The sequence below is a fragment of the Maylandia zebra genome, linkage group LG5 (genome assembly GCF_041146795.1).
Source record: "Maylandia zebra isolate NMK-2024a linkage group LG5, Mzebra_GT3a, whole genome shotgun sequence".
Lineage (NCBI taxonomy): Eukaryota > Metazoa > Chordata > Actinopteri > Cichliformes > Cichlidae > Maylandia > Maylandia zebra.
The window spans coordinates 743,397-768,992 of record NC_135171.1 but is presented as its reverse complement, the minus strand read 5'-3'; the positions used below and the strand labels follow the sequence as shown (position 1 = coordinate 768,992).

General features: G+C 41.4%; 1 protein-coding gene across 3 annotated transcripts; it reads left to right on the top strand.

The window, feature by feature from the left end:
- The first annotated feature begins 245 nt into the window (after positions 1-245).
- LOC143412352 (uncharacterized) lies at positions 246-25,294 on the top strand. Of its 3 annotated transcripts, none has more exons than XM_076883610.1 (4): positions 246-332; positions 14,170-14,275; positions 20,116-20,796; positions 24,361-25,294. In XM_076883610.1, the coding sequence occupies exons 2-4, from the start codon at positions 14,258-14,260 to the stop codon at positions 25,051-25,053; spliced, it is 1,392 nt and encodes a 463-aa protein (XP_076739725.1). In that variant the 5' UTR covers positions 246-332; positions 14,170-14,257; the 3' UTR covers positions 25,054-25,294. The 3 variants fall into 3 exon arrangements, with proteins under 3 accessions (XP_076739725.1, XP_076739726.1, XP_076739724.1); XM_076883611.1 differs by lacking the exon at positions 246-332 and adding an exon at positions 1,033-1,101; XM_076883609.1 differs by lacking the exon at positions 246-332 and adding an exon at positions 10,136-11,901.
- The last annotated feature ends 302 nt before the right edge of the window (positions 25,295-25,596 follow it).

Genomic DNA, 25,596 nt, shown 5'->3' with positions numbered 1-25,596 from the left:
CACACTGTGTCTCTGTCAAAACAGCAGTGTAGTTGTGGCACCCCTGTGAGGGAATGACCACATTAATATTATTTTGTGTAAAACACTCATGTAACGGGACATTTTTCATTGCTATATGTATTTATTTTCAGTTTCTTTAAGAGGATAGAAAATCCATGTAACAGGGATTCATTTTATGTTAGAAAGCAGTGAGGGCGGAACTTTGGTGCTTGCTCCGGGGTTTCGGGGAGCAGTAAGTGGAGCCCACCTTCCGCTGCTTCCTCAGACACGTTCTGCAGGAAAGCAGAGACGCATCGTGTCTTCCTTACTCTGCTCTTCACCTGCTTTTACAGGTCGGTACACGGTGCTCGCACCGAAAATGTTGTTTATTGTCACCATGGTTACCCACGTTAATGTGAATGGGAGAGTTAAGGCGGTCCGCCAAAGTTATTTATATGTAAACACGGGAGAAAACCAGAGGAGTGTCCCGCGCGACCGCACCGCGAGCCCGCTCGTTAGGTGGAGCGCTCGTGAAGCAGAGTCAGTGCGCTCCTATGCTCTGTGCAAACGTGTTGTAATGCTCCAATCAAATCAGTTCTGTGAGATGTGAATGTTAATAGTTCTGTTAAAGTGACTGAGTAGATTAGCTAGTGTAACACAAGCACTCTGAGCAACTCTGTGTAGCTAACAGAGGCATTCATGGGTTGATTCAACAAGCTGTGTTTCATGATGCACTAAATAGTGATTTTGCCAGTAAATTACTGGAGGGAACAAATGTAATGTATTTACCAATGCTGTTATTGAATAGAACTGTTTAGCCAGTAAGACACTGCAGAAGACAATGTGATGTGTTTATTGATATGATAAAAGGATGTAGCTGTTATGGAAAGAAGTGTGAACTTGAGAAACTGAACCAGTTAAAAAGAGTATATTTCACTGATGTTGTGAAATAAGTAAATGTAATTGATGTGAATGAGGAACCAGCTGAACAGTATATTGAAAGCTCATGTTTAGTGTTTTATAGCATTTATTTGTGTGAAATAAATCAGACTCAGACACGTTCTGGAGGAAAGCAGAGACGCATCGTGTCTTCCTTACTCTGCTCTTCACCTGCTTTTACAGGTAACATATTTGTCATCGAGGTCTTCATCCTTGGGACCCGTAACATAGTAACTTCTTCATTGTTATACTTCTATAGTTTTCCCATTTTGTGAGCTGTGGATGTGGAAAGTGTCTCAGTGACACATCCACATGAAAACGGCGTTACCTTCGTGCATTTGCACGTCAAATGAACGAGCTGTTTGGACTTTAACGTCACAGCTGATGCTTCGATACTCGAACTCAAGAGTTCAGCTTCCACTCAGAGGTACAAGTACACACAGCAAAGATAAACGTGTACACAAGGTGGAACCCACAAGTGCACAGCTCCAACCAGAGATGGGAAGTAATCCGATTACTTTTTTCAAGAAACGAGTAAAGTGAGGGATTACTATTGCAAAAAAGGTAATTAGATTACTGTTACTTTCCCGTAAGCACGCTGCGTTACTGCGTTACTAAAACCGCAGCTGTGTGCAGATGAACAATGGATAATCTATCGAGTGTGGAGAGAGTGTGAGCGTGCAGCGTTTAAAGCGTGGAAGCACTGACCTTACTTTGAGTTTGACTCTATAAAAGTGACAAAAACATTAGCATCCGCTGTTCACTGCGTGGGAAGACAACATGCTCACTCACTATGTGTTAATGGGCATGCTTATTTATAACTTTGATAAAATGTCATAAAAATAATTCCATGGCAGCTCACCATTGGTGATCAGGTAGTTTCTGTTCCAGTTACAGTCCCATAAATCATGAAGCTTGCTGCCAGAAAAGCTTCAAATCTCCTTTGAAAGCTGTTTGTGGTCTTGATTGTGGGAGCTTCAGTTGTCTGACTCCAGCTGCCACACAGTGCTCACTGATATCATTTGCAAAAACCCCAGTGTGACAATATTTATCAGTGAAGCAGAAATCAGGAAGTGACGACTTTTCTTTGAACATTTGCTAAGGCTAAGCTGTGCTTTCTACCACAGTTGGGAATTTCCTGGTTTACAACAAATTATTGTGTCAACACCGCATAAGATTTCAAACTACAGGAAAATCACTGGAGTTATAAGAGGCAGACAACGACACACACACCACATGCATGCTGTTGCTATTTATTGTGGATTAACCTGTCAAGGGCAAGAACAAAAGAATTCTGCCTCAAATACAGGAAATCATAGCTTTCCTGTATTTCCTCCATTGTTGGCATGCTGGTTAGTGCTGTTGCTCCACAGTAAGAAGGTCCTGGGCTAAATTATCCATGAATGTAAACGGCTGTGTGTTTCTATCTGATAGACTGGTGAGCTGTCCAGGGTGTACCCTGCCTGGTAACCTATCACTTCAGGGTTATTTCCCAGCCCTGCTGCAACCAGGATAGAGATAGGAGGATGGTAGTTGTTGTAGACCCATTCAGTTTCAATTGAAGGATTAAAATGTTCCAGGAGCTCAACTTACTCCATCTGAACATGTTTCAATCGTGTTTTATGAACATAACATGCAGCTTTACTGAATATGAAAAGGTTGTGTTGATTTAACTCAGTTGTTTAAGTTTCTGCCAAAGCAAAACCTTTGTGTGCAACCAGTGTCCACTATTGAATCAAGTAAATCCAACATGTTTTTGTCAGTGCAAGAAGGAGTTACGGTGCCTGTATTCCTGCACAATATTGTCCCGGGAGGGAGGAAAACTTTCTGGTGAAGTTTTGGTTGATTTTTGTGTTTTGCTTGACACTAGGTTGATTTTATCAGTGAGGTTTGGATTGTTTTCTTTCTCTAAGAGAGAGAAAGATGGTTTTATGCTTGGACATGTTTGCAATGGGCCCCAGTATCTGTTACTTTATTAGTATTTTATTGATTACGTTTGTTTTGGGGGTTTTTTTTTAAATATTTTTATTACTTTTCCAACAACATACAAAGGTAGTTTCCAATAATATGCTGTTGTAATAGAAACCCTTTTCCCCCACCCTCACCTCCCACTCTGCTCTCTTCCGAACAAAGAAAAAAAAGAACAAGCTCACATGAAATATATATACAATTGTACCATATGTGGCATTTATACATAATTCAAGAAAAAACAAACAAAAAAAAAAAAGAAATAAGAAAATATAATCAATAGGAATAAACAATAAAAAATAGCATGCACATGCTAAACAATTTCCTCCTACTCCACTCTCCTACATAAGTTGTTCTATATTTACTACTTTTAAAATTTTTTTAAATGGCTTCCAAATTTCATCAAAATATATTAACTTATTTTTCAGAAAGTACGTAATCCTTTCCATTTCCATACACTGTGTCAAGGAGTTTATCCAAGCGCCAATAGCAGGAGGAATTGATGTTTTCCAATTTATTGCAATCATACGTTTTGCCTGTAATGTACAATAATCCATAAACTTAATTTGATAGGTTGTTAATTTAATATTTTTAGGATACACTTGTAGTAGCATCATTTCTACATCCAAAGTGATCTTTTTATTTAAAATTTGGTTTATTTTGTTCATCACCTCCTGCCAAAAGGCACAAACAATTCTACATTCCCATATACAATGAAAAAATGTTCCACGGGCTTCTCCACATTTAAAACATGTATCTGGTATTCTATTATTATATTTATTCAGTTTCACCGGTGTTACATATGTTTGCATGATCCAATTGTATTGTAGTAATTTTAAGTTACTGTTAATCGATTGTTTTTGAGCTTTTAAGCAAATTAACTTCCATGTCTCCTCAGAAATATTAATATTTAGGTCCTTTCTCCAAGCTTCCAACTTAGAAACTGATGTTTCTGAAGAGGCAGAAACAATCCAATTATAAAATGTTGAAATTAAGCCTTTATTACCACCTTTTTTCACCATAAACTCCTCTAGCTTACTTAACTGGGGAAAATTAAGGGATTTATTTTGCATAGATGAAATAAAGCTTCTAATTTGTAAATACTTAAAAAAGTGTTTTTGGGGGATTTGAAATTTTGAGACTAAATCCTCAAATGAGACCATTACTCCATCACAAAACAGATCACCCACTTTCTTAACACCTTTTACTGCCCAATCCTGAAACCCTGCATCCAACTTTCCTGGTACAAATAAGGCATTTCCCCAGATGGGGCTAAACTGAGAGAGATTGTTCTTAATATTCATCATTTCTTTTATTGTAAACCAGACTTCAATCATGTTTTGAACTATAGGATTATTTGTTTCTTTCTTTAACTGTTTGGATTTTGCAGAATATAAGTACAAATTTAATGGCATTTTAAGAGCATTTGCTTCCATCCCCACCCATGACGGGGTATTTTGGGATGAAAAATAAAATCTTATTGTCCTTAATTGAATAGCCAAATAGTACCAGTAAAAGTTGGGGCATTTCAACCCCCCTGTATCAAAGGGAAGGTACAACAAAGACAAACGAATACGAGGCTGCTTCTTGTTCCAGATAAACTCTCTGATTAGTGATGTTAATTTAGTAAATAATCCAGCAGGAGGAGCCAGTGGGACATTTTGAAACATATACAACAGTCTAGGTAATACATTCATTTTAAGAACACTTATCCTTCCAATCCTTTGTGTTGTACAGTTATTTCATTTTTAACCTTAATTTATATTTTATTCCTTCCTAGTTAAATTTACCCTTTTTAATTTTTCATATTTATTTCCTATCTTATTCATAGCCTTTTCCTTTTTTGTTTTCTTTAGGTCACGAGCAGTTGTCCAAGCATTTCACTACATATCGTACTGTGTATGACTGTGTACGTGACAAATAAAATTTGAATTTGAATTTAATAGATAGTGGTAGACTTATCCAACGCTCCAAATCTTTGGAAATTTTCTGTAGTATTATATTATAGTTAAGTACCACCACATCTTTTAATGAAGGAACTATTTTAATACCTAGATAGATGAATTCAGAGTTAACAGTAAAGCCAGATACATTCTGATTTACGTTTTGATTGTACCCTTGATTAAGTAACATTAATGATGATTTTGTTGCATTAACTTTATACCCTGAGAAAACCCCAAACTGATCTAATAAATCCTTTACAGCGGGCACAGAATTTTTTAATTGCTTTAAAAATATTATGATATCATCAGCAAATAAAGCAATTCTATGTTCCTTTCTACCAATCCTAACACCTTGTATCTGTCCGCTGTTTCTAACAGCTATTGCCAGAGGTTCAATAGCTAAAAGGAATAAAAGTGGAGATAAGGGTGAACCCTGCGGGCACCCTCTTTTAATATCAAATTGTTCAGAGATTATCTCATTTGTCTTAACCTGAGCCACAGAGTGACAATGTAATAGCTTGATCCAATGCAGAAATACCTTTCCAAACCCAAATCTAACAATGACATCAAAAAGATATGACCGCTCAATTCTATCAAAAGCCTTCTCCGCGTCAAGCGAAAGAATGGCTGTATCGTCCTGCTCACTTTGATTATGAAGAATGTTTAAAACTCGTCTTACATTATGAAAACCCTGTCTATGTTTAACAAATCCATTTTGATCATCCCCTATAATAACTGGAAGAATACTTTCTAATCTTTTAGCAAAAATTTTACAAATAATTTTAGTGTCTGTATTGATTAAGCTTATAGGACGCATATTTTCACACTTATTATTTAGTTTTCCAGGTTTAGGAAGCAGTATTATCAGGGACTTCCTTAATGAGTCAGTAAGATTGCCATTATTAAAACATTCTATATACATATCTAAGAGGGGCTGTGCTAATTTATCTTTAAAATATTTGTAAAGGTCAATTGGCAATCCATCTGGACCAGCTGTTTTGCCAGCATTTAAGGAGTTTATTGCATCTATAATTTCATGTATACTAATTTGCCTATCAACATTTACTTTGTCTTTTTCTGAAATTTTTGGTATTTCAAGTTTATCTAGAAATAAAGATTGCATTCTAGTTACATTATTGAGTTCAGAGTTATATAGCGTTTCATAAAATCTTTTAAATGCATTATTTATCTCTAATGGGTCTACTATAGTATTACCATTTGAATTTTCTAATTTTGTAATTGCCTTTTCAGATTCCATCTTTTTTATACGCCATGCCAGGAGTTTGCTGGGTTTTTCACCTTGGTCATAGAATTGTTGCTTTAATCTCAATAAATTAACAGCTGCTTTTTCACTTGTCATTTCATTATATTGCGTTCTCAATAGTAATAATTCTTTTACAATATACTCATTGTTTTGACCTGATTGAAAGCTAATCTCTTCTAACTTTTTTATTCTTACTTCCAGATATTTTATCCTTTGATTTCTTTCTCTTGTTTTATTACTAGTATAGCTTATAATTTGCCCTCTTAAGTATGCTTTAAAGGCTTCCCATCTTACACTTGCCGATGTTTGATCTGAGTTATGTTCAAAGTATTCATTAATTTGCTTGCCTAAAAACTCAAGAAACTGTTTATCCTGCATCCACTTCAGTTGAAACCTCCATTCAAATCGAGTCTTGATCAGTTTTGGTTCTATGAGAGTCAAAGTAACGACTGCATGGTCCGAAATTACTATTTCCTTATACTGGCAATCTTTTATAAAATGAACCAACTCATTTGATACCAAGAAGTAATCTATTCTAGAGTACGCTTTATGTGTACCTGACCAGCAAGAATATTGTAACTTGGTTGGATTTTTGATCTTGCCATATATCACTTAAATTTAACTCCTTCATGAATTGTTTGATCACCTTTCGTGTTCTATTGTGAGTATTATCCATGCCTGAGGATTTATCCTTCTGTGGATTCAGAGCACAATTTAAGTCCCCAGCAATTATACATTTACCTTGCAAGTCTGAGATTTTAAGAAATAAATTGCTATAAAAGTTTGGATTATCTTCATTTGGGCCATAAATATTAATTAAATTTAGTCTAGTGGAGAGTAGATTTCCTTGTATTATTAGAAAACGTCCATTACTATCCTTAAGCACGTGCTCAACTTGAAAAGGTATAGATTTATGAATCATACCTTCATACTGGCGCTGTTGTCTATATGTCTCTGCAGGTAGGTCCGGCAGGAAGGCTATCTTGTTGTCCTTATACGACAATTCCTTTATTGTCCTAGCGGCTTTCATAATGCCTTCTCGATCTCTGTAGCTTAAGCACTTAATTATAAAGGCTCTCGATTACGTTTGTTTGTGCTTTTGTTACAGTGCACTGAGATAAGAACATCTGAGAGGTGTGATCCACCGGTGGTGATATTTTGGTATTTTGTGAGTTCCTGATTTAACAAATCAGCTCTTTAATCCAGACCTGAGAGATTGAACTTTAAAGCGCTATAAAATATTCTTACTGGAAACAGTGGCAAAGTGTTTTTCTCCATGATTATAATGGGCTTGGGAGAAATTCACTTATATGGGACATTGATCACATGAGAAGTCCTGAGCCTAAAAGGATTGCAGCGAGTCAATCCAGTCCAAAAACAAAGAGCTGTTTTCCTTTAAAATTATGACGTCATCTTGCTGGTGATGGAGGCTCAAATAGGCTGCGCGTGAGACTCCATTATCAGCAATATCTGGTATGAATGTGTGTGGATGTATGCATGTGACTGGACTGTGATGGACTGACGACTAAAAGTTTAACTGACTTGATACTGAGACAAAAACGGTGCCGACTTTAGGATTAGTGAATGTCCACAACAATTCACCCAGCCTGTAGAAGAAGGGTGGAGGTTTTGTCTTGCTTTGTTTTGTTGTTGCAGGAGCAGAAGGATGACAGAGACTAAAGGGGGAGGCTGTAGCTTCACATGAGTGTGAGCTGCAGACTGAACCCTTTGGTTGCTAATGTTGAGTCACTGATGTTTGCATTAAGAAAATTGTGTTTTATTAGCTGTGTTTTAATTAAGGTATCACATTATATTGTTGGGAATGTTAAATGCTAAAGTGAAGAAAAGCTTTGATTTCACTCATGACTGAACATGTTATTATTAACCATAGCAGGCCACTGTAAAGAGTCAATTAACTGTTATAGAGGAAAAAAAGGCCAAAAACTCTGTTAATACCTATGAATAACAGGCAATGATAGACTTGTCACATTCAAAATAGAGATATGTAATAACAAACACGGGTCCGTGTCATTTAGGTTCTCCATTGAAATAGTCAATCATTTAGAAAAGTAGAATATATATATATATGTCTCAACGCTAGAGCAGGGCGATATGGCCAAAAATATTTATCACGATATATATTTGAAAATTTGCGATAACGATATAACCGACGATATAATTGATGCGAGACAAAATACAACTCCACAACATTACTAGCGCAAAAAGACAACCTTCCATTTATTTCACTTAAACAAGAAGCTGGTTTTTATGTACATTAAAGCTTTATAAAAATGTAACAGTGCAAATGCAAATTCCTTGCTGAAAGTTTAACCAAAAGGCATTTCCAGTAGAAATGGGCTGACATATCCTGAGCATAACCATGTATAATATCCACTGAAGTTAAAAAGAGGTGCTTTGCAACATTAAACTGCAGTGTGCAGTACGCATTTTTCGGACCATAAGGTGCACGGGATTATAAGGCACATTAAGCGAAACAAAGCAGTCAGATAAATCAAACTTTATTAAACTCATTCTTCTTGCTTCCTCCACTTCTGTACCATTGATTCATTAATGTTGAATTCTCTGGCAGCTGCTCTATTCCCATGTTGTTGCAGTGTATTAATGACTAACCTCGTATTGTGGATGGATTATCTCAGTTGTTCTCCTGACTGAAGTTTGGTCCGTTTACAGTATCCTGCCATGCGATTGCATTTGTCTCTAACCATGAAGAACCTTCACGTTAACTTTTATAAGTGGAAAAGTGTTAGTGTTGGTCCTCCAGCTTCACTGTTTATGTTATGCTAACATAGCTGTGTCGCTAGCGATCACGTAGCACATCATTATATACCAGCTAGCCCAACTTCAGTAACCCTACAAACGTCACTGCTGTTTAGTTTCCTGTCTTCATTTATGTTGGAAGTGATAGCAGAGCTGTACGTTTGATTTTTTTCAGAAATCTCTCAGTCAGAACATGCAATATCATGCTTAGGTAACTAGCGAAACTAGCAAGCTAACTTCCGCTAGCTTCCTGCTAACTTCTAACTCCGTTAAATGTAATAACTTTTGTTTTCATGGATGCCTGGAAGTTAAACTTTATAGTTACACCTGGTAAAGCAGCAATGCTGATCGTTTTATTAAAGATGAAAGAATTTAGACAGTTTTTAACTCTAAGTGATGCTGCAGTGTTGTTTGACCTGAAGCATACGGAGTTTAGGACCCAGATTACTCCCAGATTTAAGAGCATCTTAGTCCGACAAATATGACAATAACGACGGCCGCTTGTATGTTCTGCAAAAAAATGTGCTTTGTTGTGTATCTGACGGACAAACACCAAACCAGTTCCACATCACTGAAGTTGCACCATTTTTACAAACCAATTCTGGTTCATCTGTTTCACTCAACAATCGGCCATGTGCGTATGAAAACAAAGGCACTGCGCATGCGCGTTTTACTCCCATTCTATCGCGATATTTCATTTTCCTATCGTTGCCTAACATTATACCAGTATTACCGTGAACGGTATAATATGGCCCAGCCCTACTCAACGCTGTTTCTCAATAATATTAAAAACCTAAAAACTATTGTTGTGGAAGATAGAAGTCACTGTGACAGCCCTCTGACTGTGGAGGATGTTTGTAATCCTATTTCTGCACTTAAGGCCAACAAATCTCCCGGCACAGATGGTTTAACTGCAGAGTTTTAAGAATCATTTTCTAATCTCCTGGCTCCGTTCTTACTGCAGCTTTTCATAGGAAGTGTAGAGAATAACATCCTCCCTCCTACTCTTACTCAGGGTCTCATAACACTTATTCCAAAACCAAACAAAGACTTACTTCTTATTGATAATTGGAGACCCATCTGTCTGCTCAATGATGACTATGAGATTATGGCTTTAGTACTTGCTAACAGAATGAAAGAGTTCTTGGACACAATTATCGATGAGACACAATCAGGCTTTATGAGAAACAGACACCTTTCTAAGAACATGAGACTGGTTTTAGATCTACTTGATTACTCTGATTTGGTATCTGACTATAGCTTCATTCTCTTCCTGGATTTTTAAAAGGCTTTTGATACAATTGAACATCAATTTATTTTCCACTCTTTGGAAAAATTTGGCATTTTTCTGTAAAGCTATCAAAACCTTGTACACGAATGGCAATAGCTCAATTAAAATGATTAAGACTCCACCCCGAGATTTGACCTGTTATACATGGAATCAGCACAGCTGATAAGGAGCTCATCATCAGCCAGCTAGCTGATGACACCACACTCTTCTTGAAGAATGCAAATCAAATCCGTCCAGCCCTTAGTGTTATTAGTGATTTCTCTGAGGCATCTGCTTTATGTCGAAATCTAAAAAAATGTGAATTACTAGCAATTAAAGGCTGCACTGCAAATGCTCTCTGTAACATTTCTGTTAAACAAGAAGTCACATATCCAGGACTGTTAACATCCAAAGACCAAAAGTCAAGATGCTCGTCAAACTTGTCAAACACTGTTGGGGAATTCTCAATGGTGCTTGGTGCCATACCCTCAGGGACTTTAATGTTATATAAAAACACTGACAGCTCAATATCTGCCTCAGTCACTCTCCCTGATCCAGCTGAGTCAGCAGTGGGAAAAATCTGCTTTTCACAGGAACTTGGTAACAGCAATAAGAGAATACGTAGTTTATTCCAAGAAGATATCATGTCTCTCCCATATATAGAATATCTTACTGGAACCGACATGTTCCAGATATCACCTGGAAGACAGTCTGGATGATCCCATAAATATCTAATTGTGAACAAGGTGAAGGAAATCTCATATAAAATTCTTCATAAATGTTACCCAGCCAGTCACTATATGGTAACATTTAAAAGAGACATAAATACTAATTGAACTTTCTGTGGGGATCATCCAGAAACTGTGGCACATCTCTTTTGGTTCCTCTACACAGAGATTCTGGAAGAATTTAGCAGTTTTGTTATTGTCCATATTTTAAGGGAGTTTTCTTTACGATGGAAAATGTTTTATTCTTTTTCTTTAAGTTCCCCAGGAAGAATGATAAATGTTTTTTATAAAATATTTGTTAATACTTTTAGCTATTTTATATCCATAAATGTAAGTTTATTAATAAAACACCATATTTCTGCCTTTTTATAAGGATATGAATTGTACATACAATCAATTTCAGACTCAACCAACAAAAAGCCTCTCAGAACAATATTTATATTGTAACAGTTGCTATTGTAATGCAGTGTATCACCACATGGCAGCGCCTCCTGTCTCACGACTGGTGTCACCCCCTTTTTGTTCATTATTCGCACTCCTCCTGTAATGTATGCTCCCGTGTGTACGCGGACTAGTGTGCTCTTTAGTAATGTGTGGTAGAGGTAGCACTTTTATTTTTGATATTGTAAATAAATGAGTACTTTTTGGAAAGTCAGAAGCTGTTGCTCATTCGCTATCCACCTGCACACCTCCGCGGCTGGCTTCATCTCCACTGCACGTTACAATATGTTGATTTTATTCGCCTACTCATATCATCATTTTTTTACTCCTGGTTCTGTATGTTCATGTTCTGTTCTTTTGTAAACTTCATCTGTTTGTATGTTGTATACTCATTGTGTTTCAGTAAAGTTTGATTTTAAAAAAGGTACGTTCTAAACGAAGCTTCAGACGTCACTGATCACGTGACTCTGGCCAAACGAATCAAGCCTCGACACGGTGCTTCTGAAGCAGCGCGTTGATCTTTCTGACACACGCACCGGAGCGTCAGCTTCAAGCGGACCATCACTACGTCTCACATCTAAAGGTGTCAAGGTAACTGTGAACTGAGTTCAGTCAATCTGGAGTTTTTCCAAGTTTTCTGTTGCTCTCTGTGAGAGAAGAGCGTTAAAGGCGGGGCTCTCCAGAGTCCAGCAAAACAGGAAACCACAGCTGGGTGTGTGTAAGTGTGCAAACCAATAGAATGCATCGTGGCGGGGGGGGGCATCACGGGCAAGAAAAAAATAAAATAATCGGTCGTACCCATGCTTCCCCGACGTCATGCCAGCGCATATTGGGAAATTCGTAGGCACCGATCGGTTTTCTATCAGCCATTTGCTGGGAGTAAGGGCGCCCTCTGTTTGCGAGGTGCGCCTGCTGCTGGCGGCGCAGGGAGGAGAGGGCGGGGCGGCGGGGAGTCTCTGGCTGGCTGGAGCGGCATCTAATAACCAACTCGCAAAACAAAATAAAAACAACAAACAGATATTATGATACAGGCTTATAATCTGCACCGATGTTTTTTCTAAATTCTATAACGTGAGCGCGAGAGCCCTCGGTGCGCCTGCGCGCTGCTGAAGTCAAAGTAAACTTTGTCATCTCCGCTACAGACAGTCCAGCATATAGAGAGACGAGACGACGAGGCTGCAGTTACAGCGGTGCAAGTAAACAAACAATATATATAAGAAGAGTAAGAAAATAAATCTACACTTTAAGACTCGGGGTAAAGGATCAATAACAATTTAATTTATAATTTACAGTTTGATGATTTAAAGTCTCACACAACCCGTCAAAAGGGGCGGGGCCGGCTGCTTCCAAGTAGAGCACATTTCATTTATAATGATGTAAATCCAAGCCCATCATGGATTCACGATCTGAATCCTGGGTTGTGTGAAATCCCAGAAATCAACCTTAGACAAAGTGAATCTGTGAACTAAGGTGTAGGTCTGTTAGGTTAATTGTGCTGATCCTCGGGTTGGGGGATTTGTGTTTGTACTGGAGCGCAAAATTCAAACCAATGGAAGATGGACAACAAAAGTTCAAAGCCATCAGGTGCTCAGGTTAGAAAAAAGAGAAAAGATGCAGGTAAGCAGACGTGTGATTGGATAATGGCAGCTCATCCTGAACCAATCAGACTAAACTCCAAACAATACATTATGTTACAGATTTTAATAGTAATTAGTCATTGTTACTTGTTGATTTGTCCTTTTCTCATTGTGTGACGAATTATGACGACTGTTTGGTAGCTGTTATTGTCTCTCTCTCTCTCTTCATGTGCGTTTCTCTGGTGAAACAATAGTTTTGTGTTAATGTTAGGGCTGCACGATTTTGCATAAAATGAGAATCACGATTTTTTGGCTTAGAATTGAGATCATGATTCTCTCATAACAATAAATAAACATAAAACAACAAATGTCTCACGTTTTGTTGTTGCAGCAAAATGTTGTCCTGCTTGAAATTCCGTCTCCACCGTTGCTCGACGCTGCGTGTACAGAGCAGGTAGTGCAACAATAGAAAAATAGTTGCGGGACGGCACTGTGTAGCGTTTGTCTAGGGTGTTGATCGTTTTCCTAAATCCCTCGTTTTGCACAGTGTTGATGGAGCCATATCTTTGGTCAGGTGATAAGTGATAGCCTCCGTAATGTCTTTGTGCCTGCGGGAGTTCGACGTGTATAGGGAAGCGCTGTATAAGGTTCCCGTTATTGATGTTTGGGTGGTTGACCGGGACGGATTTTCTCCTGTCACTTTCTCGTCATCCCTGACGTGCTCTCCGTTGTTTTTTCCCTGCTAATTTTAGCATCACACGGCACAGCTTCTGTATCACGTGGTATAAGGCTCCGCCCTTGTCATTTGTTGAGCAGGAAGAGTGAGCGCTTGTTTTCATGCAGAGTACGTCCCGGATCAAAATGTGAAGTTTTACAAATCACCACTTCTTTAGTGAATATCATTTCAGTCTCAGACAACCTCGTTTCTCTTACAGAGGTTGAATGCACCTTCTGCAGATGGCGGTACCACACAGTGTGCGTGGACTTCCCCTGCACAGAAGGCAACTACAAATGCTGTGAATGCTAAATAAACAGAAACAAATGATCCCTGTTGTCTTTGCTTGATGATTGGTTTGAGTCTTGACAATCCACATTGCTGGCGTTGCATCTTTCAATGCTAGCAATGGCAGGTATCAGTGCTCAAACCTTTTGTGTTTGTTTCCAACAAGTTGCCCACCTCGGGAAACAAAAATGTGTTCTTTTACTTGTCAGATGAACATATGAGACACTTTGACTCTTCAGTGCAGTGTGGAGCCTAACAAAGATCTGTTTTGTGTCCCAGCTGATCAGCAGGAGGAGGAGAGTCTGACGGAGCAGCAGAGGAACATTTTCAGCTACTTGGACTCAGCTCAGCCACTACAGAGGAAACAATGAGCTCAACACAGAAGGTGACAGACAGAGCAGGACCATATGACCAAAGATATTTATCACCATATACATCTGAACATTTGCCATAACGATGTAGCTGACGATATAATTGACACCAGACAAAATACTTTACAGCTGCACAACTTTATTAAAAAGCCATCAATGTATTTTCACTGAAACAAGCAACTGTTGTTTATGTGCATTAAAGTTATATAAAAATGTAACAGTGCAAATGCAAATTCCTCGCTGACAGTTTAACCAAAAGGCGTTTCCAGTGGAAACTGGCCGACACATCCTGAGCATAACCATGTATAATATCCACTAAACTTCAGAAGAGGTTATACAGTCGTGGCCAAAAGGTTTGAGAATTGCATAAATATTGGAACCTGGAGAAGTTGCTGCTTAAGTTTTTATAATAGCATTTTGCCTGCACTCCAGAATGTTATGAGGAGTGATCAGATGAACTGCATCGTCCTTCTTTGCCATGAAAACGAACTTAATCCCCAAAAAGCCTTACCACTGCATTTCATTGCTGTCATCAAAGGACCTGCTGAGACCATTTCAGTGATCGTCTTCTTAACTCAGGTGAGAATGTTGGCGAGCACGAGGCTGGAGATCATCATGGCTGTATCCCGATTCAGGTTCTGCAGCTTTAAAGTCCTCAAGGGCCGCGTACTCAAAGACCGCTAAGGCCGAAGTGCGAGGCTCGTAGGCTCGTGAAATGGGACGTCTATCCTCCGTCGCGCTGCCCAGGTTGCCTAGCAACCATGATACTAACAGCTGGAAACGTTTCATACAGCTTTGTTTGACAGAAATGAAGGAGAACATATTTAGTTCATTTGTTTCTACATGAGCTCTGTGTGATTTGATGAGTATCTGAGGCTGAGACCACAGGACTGTGAAACATGATTGTTGGGCTTCATTTCTGTGCTGAACAGTCGTTTAAGATTAGCTGTAAATAACAATTAGCTGATGTTGTTCATGAGACTAAAGTCATCTCACTGTGGTAATGTAAATATAATATGGCCAATATTATAGTTATTATATTAATCACTTCACTCACAGACAAGTATCTGTGACAGTGTTTATATAGATGTATCATATATAAGAGACAAATATTGTTCATTTAATATGTTGGTACTAAATGTGGCTCAGTGCTTACATATATGTGTAAAAAGCAAATGTAGGAGCTGTGATAACTGTGTCTGATAGAATGAAGAGTCGACTGATATATGAAATATTCCTTTATTGGGTGAGAAAATCAGACCATGTCATAACTGCTGTAAGTCACACAGAATAGATATCAGAGCCTTAAACAGGCTGACGTCTGCTAAATGGGTCAAACTGGGCAGAAAGTCTACAAACACATAACATCCTTATAGAATATGATGTAACACTATAGATCAACTTAGCTCAGAATATATAAAGCATATAAACAGTTACAGTAATATGATGCAACAAACACAGCAGCTACTGATCCAAAATACTCAAAGCTTCATAGAACTGAAACCAACATTTATTTTTAGCTCCATCCTGCTTAGGGATGGGTATTGATAAGATTTTAACGATTCCGATTCCATTTTCGATTCTGTTTAACGATTCAATTCTTTAGCGATTCTCTTATCGATTTTTTTTTTTTTTTTTTTTTTAAAGAGAACACTAAGGTCGATTAGCTTAGAACTTTGTTTTATATCTTCTCTTTGAAGAAGATAGAAATTTAGGAGTAACATGGCCTTACAAACCCAACAGTGAGATCTTAAGAGATCCAGCCTACGGCTCTTCAATGGGGTGTCACAGGGTCCCCAGGAAAAAAAATTGTAAATGTAAAATAATAAAATAAATATTCTTCTGTAGCAATAACAAAGTATAATATAAATTGTTCTGTGGCAATTACACAAGAATATCCTGTAATGTCCCTGCCTACAATTAAACACATTCACTTACCAAAAATCGGGGCATCTGCTGTGGCAAATGGGTGCAAGCCACTGCTCGGTGACATTAGTCTATCCTGGCCTGAAAGGAGACGCTACCGGTAGACTGCAGCGAGAACTGCCAGCGAGCGCCAGCCAGACTCTGTCTGTCTCTCTCATCATGGTCACCTACATGTACAGTAATGGCAGGTTTTGGAATAAGGCAGATCGCGCTAACATAATATGCACTGTTAGGTGATTATTTACCTGCCGCATTAACGGGAGAGGACGTGCAAACGTTAGCGCTGCTGCTGGGTTGAGAGTCATGAGTCCGGAGCGGTATTAAAAACACGTGTCATCGCGTGTTTTGTGAGCAAATGCTTTTGCATATTCGTAGTGTTTCCTCCCTTAAATGAAATATCTACTTTGCAAGTTGCCCTGTTGTCATCGGTTCTCATCAAGTATAATCAAACTTTTGAGCATTTGAGCCGCTTAGGCGCCGTGTTTCCTGCCAGGTAAATGACGCTCCGCAACGTGGTGACGTCATTCGGGGCGACTGAAATCGATAAGGGAATCGTTTGAAAAAATGGCAAACGATTCCAAGGAATTGAAACAGTGGGAACCGGTTCTCAACAAGAACCGGGTTTCGATACCCATCCCTAATCCTGCTGCTGATACATACTTTAGGTTTCTGAACATTAAACTTGTTGCTGCCTTTCATAGTGTGTAACTTGAAGGCCCTGAGTACTTTCTCCCACACTGGAAACACTGGGATGATAACATTATTTGAACATTACCTAATAAGACTGATTCAGCACAGACAGTTATGTTAAACTTTCCTAGCAGTCCTTCACAAACAGGGAACAGTCTGTCTATTCTCTCCATCTGTCAGCTGCTGCTGGCTCTTCCTCCTCCTCTTCCTCACACACTGCTGAGTTTGTCCTGGTGGATCATCAGGGCTGCAAAGCCTCACAGATGATGTGCAGCAGTGGGTCCCTCAGTCTGTCCTCACTCTGGACACTTGCAGTCGTCACACATGGAAATCAAATGTGTGATAAGCTGCAGGATTCAAACACAAGTGTAACTTATAAACACACGTTCATACTTTTATTCCACAATCAGAGAGAAAGAAACAGAGAGAGAGTGCAGGACAGACAGACAGGTGACAGTCTCAGGTGTACACACTGCTACACAACAGCACAGAGAAGCAGGATTTAGTGTTTGTGTTATTACGAGTGTAAACAAGAAGAGTTCCAGATGGTGCAGTGGACACATGTGTGACTGCTGTGATTAAAGCATCTTTCTTTCAGCTTAACAAGTGAACCGTCAGCTCGTTCACACACACGTTAAAGTCCGTTTGGCTCGACACCACCGAACAGAGGCAGCAATATAACACAGCTCACATTAACAGTGCAGTGAATCCTGCTTGTGCCGTGATGTTCAGGACTGCAAACCGAGCAGCATCACTGACTTTCAGCTTGTTGTGTTTGTGGATATATGACTGACTTTAATTATCCACAAAATCATCACATTCTCTGTCAGATTAAGGTCGACTATTGAACGGCGTATATTTAAAAGGCTTTAAAACCAAGTTAACGCTGAAAGTACAAACATCACTAATGTCACATAACTCTGCCGACAAGGCATAGCTATGGCTATGAAATGCTCTTTGTGTATCACTTCTTCATTATGAAAGATGTCATTAATGCACTAGTAATGTCTCATCTGGAGTATTGTTCAATCATTTGGTCAGCAGCTAATGAGACAGATCTTAACAGACTTCAGTTAGTCCAGAATAAGGCGTCCAGATTAGTGTGAAGATGTTCATACTATACTAATATTGATAAAATGCATAATAACCTTTCTTGGCTTCCTGTACAGGCTAAAATATTCTATGGCTTACTTGTAGTTCTAAAGAAAGCAATTCTGTTAAACACACCACATTTATTCTGCTCAGCTGCAGTATCCAGATGAAATACATCATCATATTACACAGTTTTCAACAAACTGCAATTTAGTAAATGCTCGAGTTAAAAGTAACGTTTTATAAAACTGTTACATTTAGAGCAACTTTTAAGTGGAATAAGTTGCCTTAAAAAATTAGAGAATTATTCAAAACTTCAATGAACACTTAAAAGCCGATTTACAGAGCTTTTAGTTGTTGTAAATATTGTAAGACATGATTTGTTTTTGAAATTTGTGTAATGTGCCTCAATGTTATTGATATTATTATTATTGATTGCTTATATTTGAACAATTGTGAAACCTCACTGTGGATGTAAGAGTGAAATTATGTGGATATCTTGAATCGACTTTATTGTGTAATATTTTGTGTGAGTATTTGACGGAAGACGAGCAACATCTGTTGTGGAAGCTAACGGGGTTCCTTTAGAATAAACAAACATAGGATTTATTATCACTGAATAATTCTGTATAAATCTACACAAATTATAGAAATATGTAATAGGAAACAACAAAATAATCTAAATTATAAAATAATGTGTGTGTGTGTGTGTGTGTGTGTGTGTGTGTGTGTGTGTGTGTGTGTGTGTGTTGTGGAGCAGGGAAATTATTTTACTGCTATTGTTAAATAATCATCATTATTACCATTGCATTAATAATATAATCTGTAGTTTATATTGCATTCAGAGGTTGAACAGTGTGTCTTTCAGAAAAGACTAAAAGTCACAGGCTGACAGGAAACAGGCTTGCAGAGAGTTTGCAGAAGTGAAACCAGTCTTAGGTTATTTTGAGCAGCAGGCCAGACGAGGCCATTTGAATTACTAGGTTATTCAAATTGATCATTGCTTTAACAATGTAACAGATAGCTTTAAGAAGGCTTTAAGGTTTTATGCATACAGGTATTAAATTAACTTTGTATTCCAGGTGCAGTTAGAACTATTTTATACATATTGCATATCTGTGCTTATTTGAGTTGATGTTCAGGTTCATTAATGGTCTAAAGCTTCACTAGTGAGAGTGTCTAGATGATCCATGCTGAGGGAAAACTAGAACATAGAAGGAATTGCAATACATGCTTACACAACAGTTCATTTTAATATCTTTTATATGTTCATATTCTTGTATTAAGCTTTTAGTAGGGGTTCTTGATTAAAACATTTATTTAGTAGATGACACATACATAGTTTCAGTTCGGTTATTACATATCTGAGGGTGGCTTCTGTCTCTCTGTCTGGTTAGAGGTCAGGAGCTAGTCGGCGAGGTGAAACAGGGTGCAATTGTGGTTAGCACACAGACACACACACACTCAGTTAGAGAGAATCATTTATAGGTAAAAGTTTAATCATGTTTTGCTTGGGGTTGCAAAAAGAGCAGTTTGTCGCAGAACTGCTGCTGAGGTGCCAAGATGACAAGCGAGCATCCGGCAGTGACAGGAAGCACCTGTTATGAAGATAGAAGACAATTGTTCTTTTAAATTGTGTCAAAAGTCGTTGTGGTTTTGATATTGACGTATGTGTATATATCCTGTCTGTGACGCATGAAGGGGCGTCAGTAAATCAAACCCTGACGGTATAAAATATCTGTTTATGCTTTGATTAAGTCGGAGATCACTTGCTGTCTGCGTACAGAGTGTTCTTCCCACACGTGTGTAGTCATTAAAATCATTGTTTGACCAAGAGCTTCTGGACCATGGTGGTTTGTACTCTCCTTCCTCAATTTTTGAACCTTAACAGTGTGTGTGTGTGTGTGTGTGTGTGTGTGTGTGTGTGTGCATGATTTTAGTGTTTGAACAGTCATGAATTATCTTTAACAGCAGGTTGGATGTAATGTGTTAGAACTACCAGCAGGTGGGGATAAGAGACCTTTAAGGTGTTTGGTGCCATGCTCCACCTTCAGGTTTAAAACTAGTGTTAATGGAGTTTGAAGGTTGAGTTTGTTCCACGACTGCATTTCACTCACTGCCTCTGTTTGTATCTCTGTCACTGCAGGACCAACATGGAGCCAGAAGTCAGCGCTCTCAGGAGGCCGACAAACCTCACAGAAGAAAGGGAGAGAAAAAACACACCTGTGACGAGTGTGGGAAGGGTTTTACTGTGAGGGCTTCACTAAAACAGCATCAGGTCATCCACACTGGAGAGAGACCGTTCAGCTGTGACTTGTGTGGAAAGTCTTTTTCCTTCAAGCCTTCCCTAAGAAAACACCAACTCATCCACAGTGGAGTTAAAGCGTACAGCTGTGATCAGTGTGGCAGAGCTTTTACTCGCAGTAGCCACTTACAGAGTCATCTAGTTACCCACTCTGGAATTAAGGCATACAGCTGTGATCAGTGTGGCAGAGCTTTTACTCACAGTAGCCACTTACAGAGTCATCTAGTTACCCACTCTGGAATTAAGCCATACAGCTGTGACATCTGTGGAAAAACTTTCAGCCAGAGAGGGCCCCGAAATAAACACCTACGCATTCACATCAGACATGATGTGTACTGCTGTGAACAGTGTAGCAAACAGTTTACAACAGACGCACACTTACAACGACACATGTTTACCCACACTGAGGAGAGACCTTATCAATGTGACCTGTGTGAGAAGACTTTTAAATCTCCACATGACCTGAGACAACACCAACAGATCCACACCAGAAAGAGACTCTACAAGTGCAGCTACTGTGAGGTATGTATTTATATTGTTATCTTGTCATTTTAGCCTGACTGTTTGGAACAAACAAAAGACCCTTATGAAAAGGACACCGAGGGAACAGTTTACCCTGCCCGGGATAGGGTTACCGGGGCCCCGCCCTGGAGCCAGGCCCGGGGAGGGTGCCCGAGGGCGAGCGTCTGGTGGCCGGGCCTTAGTCCATGGGGCCCGGCCGGGCACAGCCCGAAGAGGAGACATGGGCCCATCCTCCCGCAGGCCCACCACCCACAGGAGGCGCCATAGGGGTCGGGTGCATTGTGTGCCGGGTGGCGGCCAGGAGCGGAGGCCTTGGCGGCTGACCCCCGGCTGCCAAGACTGGCAATAGGGACATGGAATGTCACCTCTCTGGTGGGGAAGGAGCCTGAGTTAGTGCGTGAGGTTGAGAGGTACCGGCTAGATATAGTCGGGCTCACCTCTACACATGGCTTGGGCTCTGGAACCAGTCTCCTGGAGAGGGGCTGGACTCTGTCTCAGTCTGGAGTTGCCCCTGGTGAGAGGCGGCGGGCTGGGGTGGGTATTCTAATATCCCCTCGGCTTGCTGCCGGTACGTTGGGGTTTTTCCCGGTGGACGAGAGGGTTTGTTCCCTGCGCCTTAGGGTCGGGGAACGGGTCCTGACTGTCATCTGCGCTTATGCGCCGAGTGGCAGTTCAGAGTACCCAGCCTTCTTAGAGTCCCTGGGGGGGGGGGGGGGGGGTGCTGGAGGGTGCTCAACCTGGAGACTCTGTTGTCCTGCTGGGAGACTTCAATGCTCACGTGGGTAACGACAGCGAGACCTGGAGGGGCGTGATTGGGAGGAACGGCCTCCCTGATCTGAACCCGAGCGGTGCTTTGTTATTGGACTTCTGTGCTAATCACAGTTTGGCCATAACGAACACCCTGTTCAAACATAAGAGTGTCCATAAGTGCACGTGGCACCAGGACGCTCTAGGCCGTAGGTCGATGATCGATTTTGTAATCGTATCAGCAGACCTGCGACCATATGTTCTGGACACTCGGGTAAAGAGAGGGGCTGAGCTGTCAACTGATCACCACCTGGTGGTGAGTTGGATCAGGTGGCGGGGGAGGACGCTGGACAGACCTGGTGCACCTAAACGCGTAGTGAGGGTGTGCTGGGAACGTCTAGCAGAGGCCCCAGTCCGCGAGATCTTCAACGCACACCTCCGGCAGAGCTTCAACAGCATTCCGAGGGAGACTGGGGACATTGAGTCCGAATGGACCATGTTCAGCGTCTCCATTGCCGAAGCTGCTGCATTGAGCTGCGGCCGCAAGGTGGTTGGTGCCTGCCGCGGTGGTAATCCCCGAACCAAATGGTGGACACCAGAGGTGAAGGGAGCCACCAGGCTGAAGAAGGAGTCCTATCGGGCTTGGTTGGCCTGTGGGACTCCGGAGGCAGCCGACAGGTATCGACAGGCCAAGCGGAATGCGGCTCGGGCAGTGGCTGAAGCAAAAACTCGGGTGTGGGAGGAGTTCGGAGAGGCCATGGAAAAAGACTTTCGGACTGCCTCGAAGAGATTCTGGCAAACCGTCAGGCGTCTCAGGAGGGGAAAGCGGTGCTCTACCTGCACTGTGTATAGTGCTGGCGGAGTGCTGCTGACGTCGACTGAGAAAATTGTCAGGCGGTGGAAGGAATACTTCGAGGACCTCCTTAATCCCACTGACACGTCTTCCGAGGAGGAAGCAGAGTCTGGGGATGAGGGGAATGACCCGCCAATTTCCGGGGGCGAGGTCACTGAGGCAGTTAAACAACTCCTTGGTGGCAGAGCCCCTGGTGTTGATGAGGTCCGCCCCGAGTTCCTGAAGGCTCTGGACGTTGTAGGGCTGTCCTGGTTGACACGCCTCTGCAATGTTGCGTGGAGATCAGGGGCAGTACCTGTGGACTGGCAGACCGGGGTGGTGGTCCCCATCTTTAAGAAGGGGGACCGGAGGGTGTGTTCCAACTACAGGGGGATCACACTCCTCAGCCTCCCTGGGAAAGTCTATGCCAGGGTGCTGGAAAGGAGAGTTCGTCCGCTAGTCGAACCTCGGATACAGGAGGAACAATGCGGTTTTCGTCCTGGTCGCGGAACACTGGACCAGCTCTTTATCCTCTCCAGGATACTTGAGGGTGCATGGGAGTTTGCCCAACCAGTCTACATGTGTTTTGTGGACTTGGAGAAGGCATTCGACCGTGTCCCTCGGGGTGTCCTGTGGGAGGTGTTGCGGGAGTATGGGGTGTCTGGCCCATTGCTACGGGCCATTCGATCCCTATACAACCGTTGCAAGAGCTTGGTTCGCATTGCCGGCAATAAGTCGGACTCGTTCCCGGTGGGTGATGGGCTCCGCCAGGGCTGCCCTTTGTCTCCGGTTGTGTTCATAATTTTTATGGACAGGATTTCTAGGCGCAGCCAAGTGGCGGAGGGCTTTCGCTTTGGTGGCCTCAGAATCTCATCTCTGATTTTTGCAGATGATGTGGTTCTGTTGGCTTCATCGGGTGAGGGCCTCCAGCTCGCACTGGAACGGTTCGCAGCCGAGTGTGAAGCAGCGGGAATGAGGATCAGCACCTCCAAATCTGAGGCCATGGTTCTCAGCCGGAAAAGGGTGGAGTGCCCACTCCGGGTCGGGGATGAGTTCCTGCCCCAAGTGGAGGAGTTCAAGTATCTCGGGGTCTTGTTCGCGAGTGATGGGAGAAGGGAGCCGGAGATCGACAGACGGATTGGGGCTGCGGCTGCAGTAATGCGGACGCTGCACCGGTCCGTCGTGGTGAAGAGGGAGCTGAGTGTAAAAGCGAAGCTCTCAATTTACCGGTCGATCTACGTCCCTACCCTCACCTATGGCCACGAGCTGTGGGTAGTGACCGAAAGAACAAGGTCGCGGATACAAGCGGCAGAAATGAGCTTCCTCCGAAGGGTGGCTGGCCTCTCCCTTAGAGATAGGGTGAGAAGTTCGGCCATCCGGGAGGGGCTCAGAGTAGAGCAGCTACTGCTCCACATCGAAAGGAGCCAGCTGAGGTGGTTCGGGCATCTGACAAGGATGCCCCCTGGGCGCCTCCTGGGTGAGGTGTTCCAGGCATGTCCCACCGGGAGGAGGCCCCGGGGCAGACCCAGGACACGCTGGAGAGATTATATCTCTCGGCTGGCCTGGGAACGCCTTGGTGTTCCCCCGGATAAGCTGGAGGAGGTGGCTGGGGAGAGGGAGGTCTGGGCCTCTTTGCTTAGGCTGCTGCCCCCGCGACCCGGCTCTGGATAAAGCGGATGAAGATGGATGGATGGATGGATGTTTGGAACAACTCTGCTCATTAAACTGTGTTAGCATGTTAGCAATTCTACTGCATGGAAAAGCAGCTCTGAGTGATTATTCAGATTTTCCTTTCAGTTATGATTTTAGTATTACTGTAGTATTATGGTGGTAGTATTGTAGTTATTGCAGCCCAGTAAACTGAGTGTGTTAACTGAAACAGTCAAATGTAGTTGGACGTCTGCAGAGATGCTCTTTATTTCAGGCGACGTTCAGGATACAAATGTTGAAGGACTGACTTACACTGTCTTTGTGTCTTTGTTTAGAAGCAGAGCGACACAGATGGATCCAGTTCTCAACCCTGTCATCACTGTGGTGGTGGGAAAGACTTTCATTGTGACCTCTGTGGAAAAACTTTCAGTCGGCAAAAGACCCTAAAACTACATCAACGTAGACACACTGGAGACAAACTGAAATACTGCAAAGAATGTGGGAGAAGCTTCACTACATCACATCACTTAAAACAACATGAACTGATTCACAGTGGGGTTAAAAAGCACCTCTGTGATCAGTGTGGGTCATCCTTCACCACTGCAGGTCAGCTTAAAACACACAAAGGAGTCCACACAGGAGAGAAACCACACAAGTGCAGACACTGTGAGAGAAGCTTCTCACAGTCAGGTAATCGTAACATTCATGAACGTGGACACATGGAAGGAAACTACAGCTGTGACCAGTGTGACAAGAGCTTCAGGAATCTCAGTTCATACTCTGCACACAAACGATCCCACGTTACTAATAAACTGTTTCACTGTTACCAATGTGCCCAAACATTCACCTCATTGTCTGCTCTGTGCAAACATCAGCGTGATCACTCAGGGCTGAAATCACTCCCATCACTGGATCACAGTGAATCTGAAGACACAGAAAGATCCTCTGGTTTCTGTGTCGGACTCAAAAAGCTTGAGATCAGGCTCCACAGAGTTCAGATAGAATCATTTAAACTTGTGTTGAACTGAACTGGTTGCTGGGCTGAACTTCTACATAATACAGATCTACATGGGATCTTCTTTTCTGTTTTTTACTGAGTCAGTTTTGTCCTTTTTTCTCTGTCCTGGTTTTGCTCGTCTGTAAATGATTGAAACTCAGTCAAATAGTTCATTGTTCTCCAGCAAAACGTTTTGGAAACTCATGTTTAACCTTTAAAACTCTGACATGTTTTAGCACACAAGGCTTCATCGGGGAGTTCACTCATGATTGGACCATGAGAACAAAGGTTTTTAGTTCTTTCAAAGAGAGTCTTGGAGATGTTTGATGTTTCTGTTTTTCTGAAACCACCTGAAAGAAAAACTATTTTTCTTGCTTTATGTAGTGTGGAAGTTTTTAATGTTTCTTCATCTGTGATGTTCTTGAATGTGTTCACGTGAAGATGGTACAAATAAACTGTCCTTTCAGCTTTAGCTCCTAATTTATTCATTATTTATGGATGTAGCACAGCAGCCGTCTCTTGATTAACACATGGAGGGCTCGGGATCTGATGGTGTCGTCTCCCTAATTTGCCC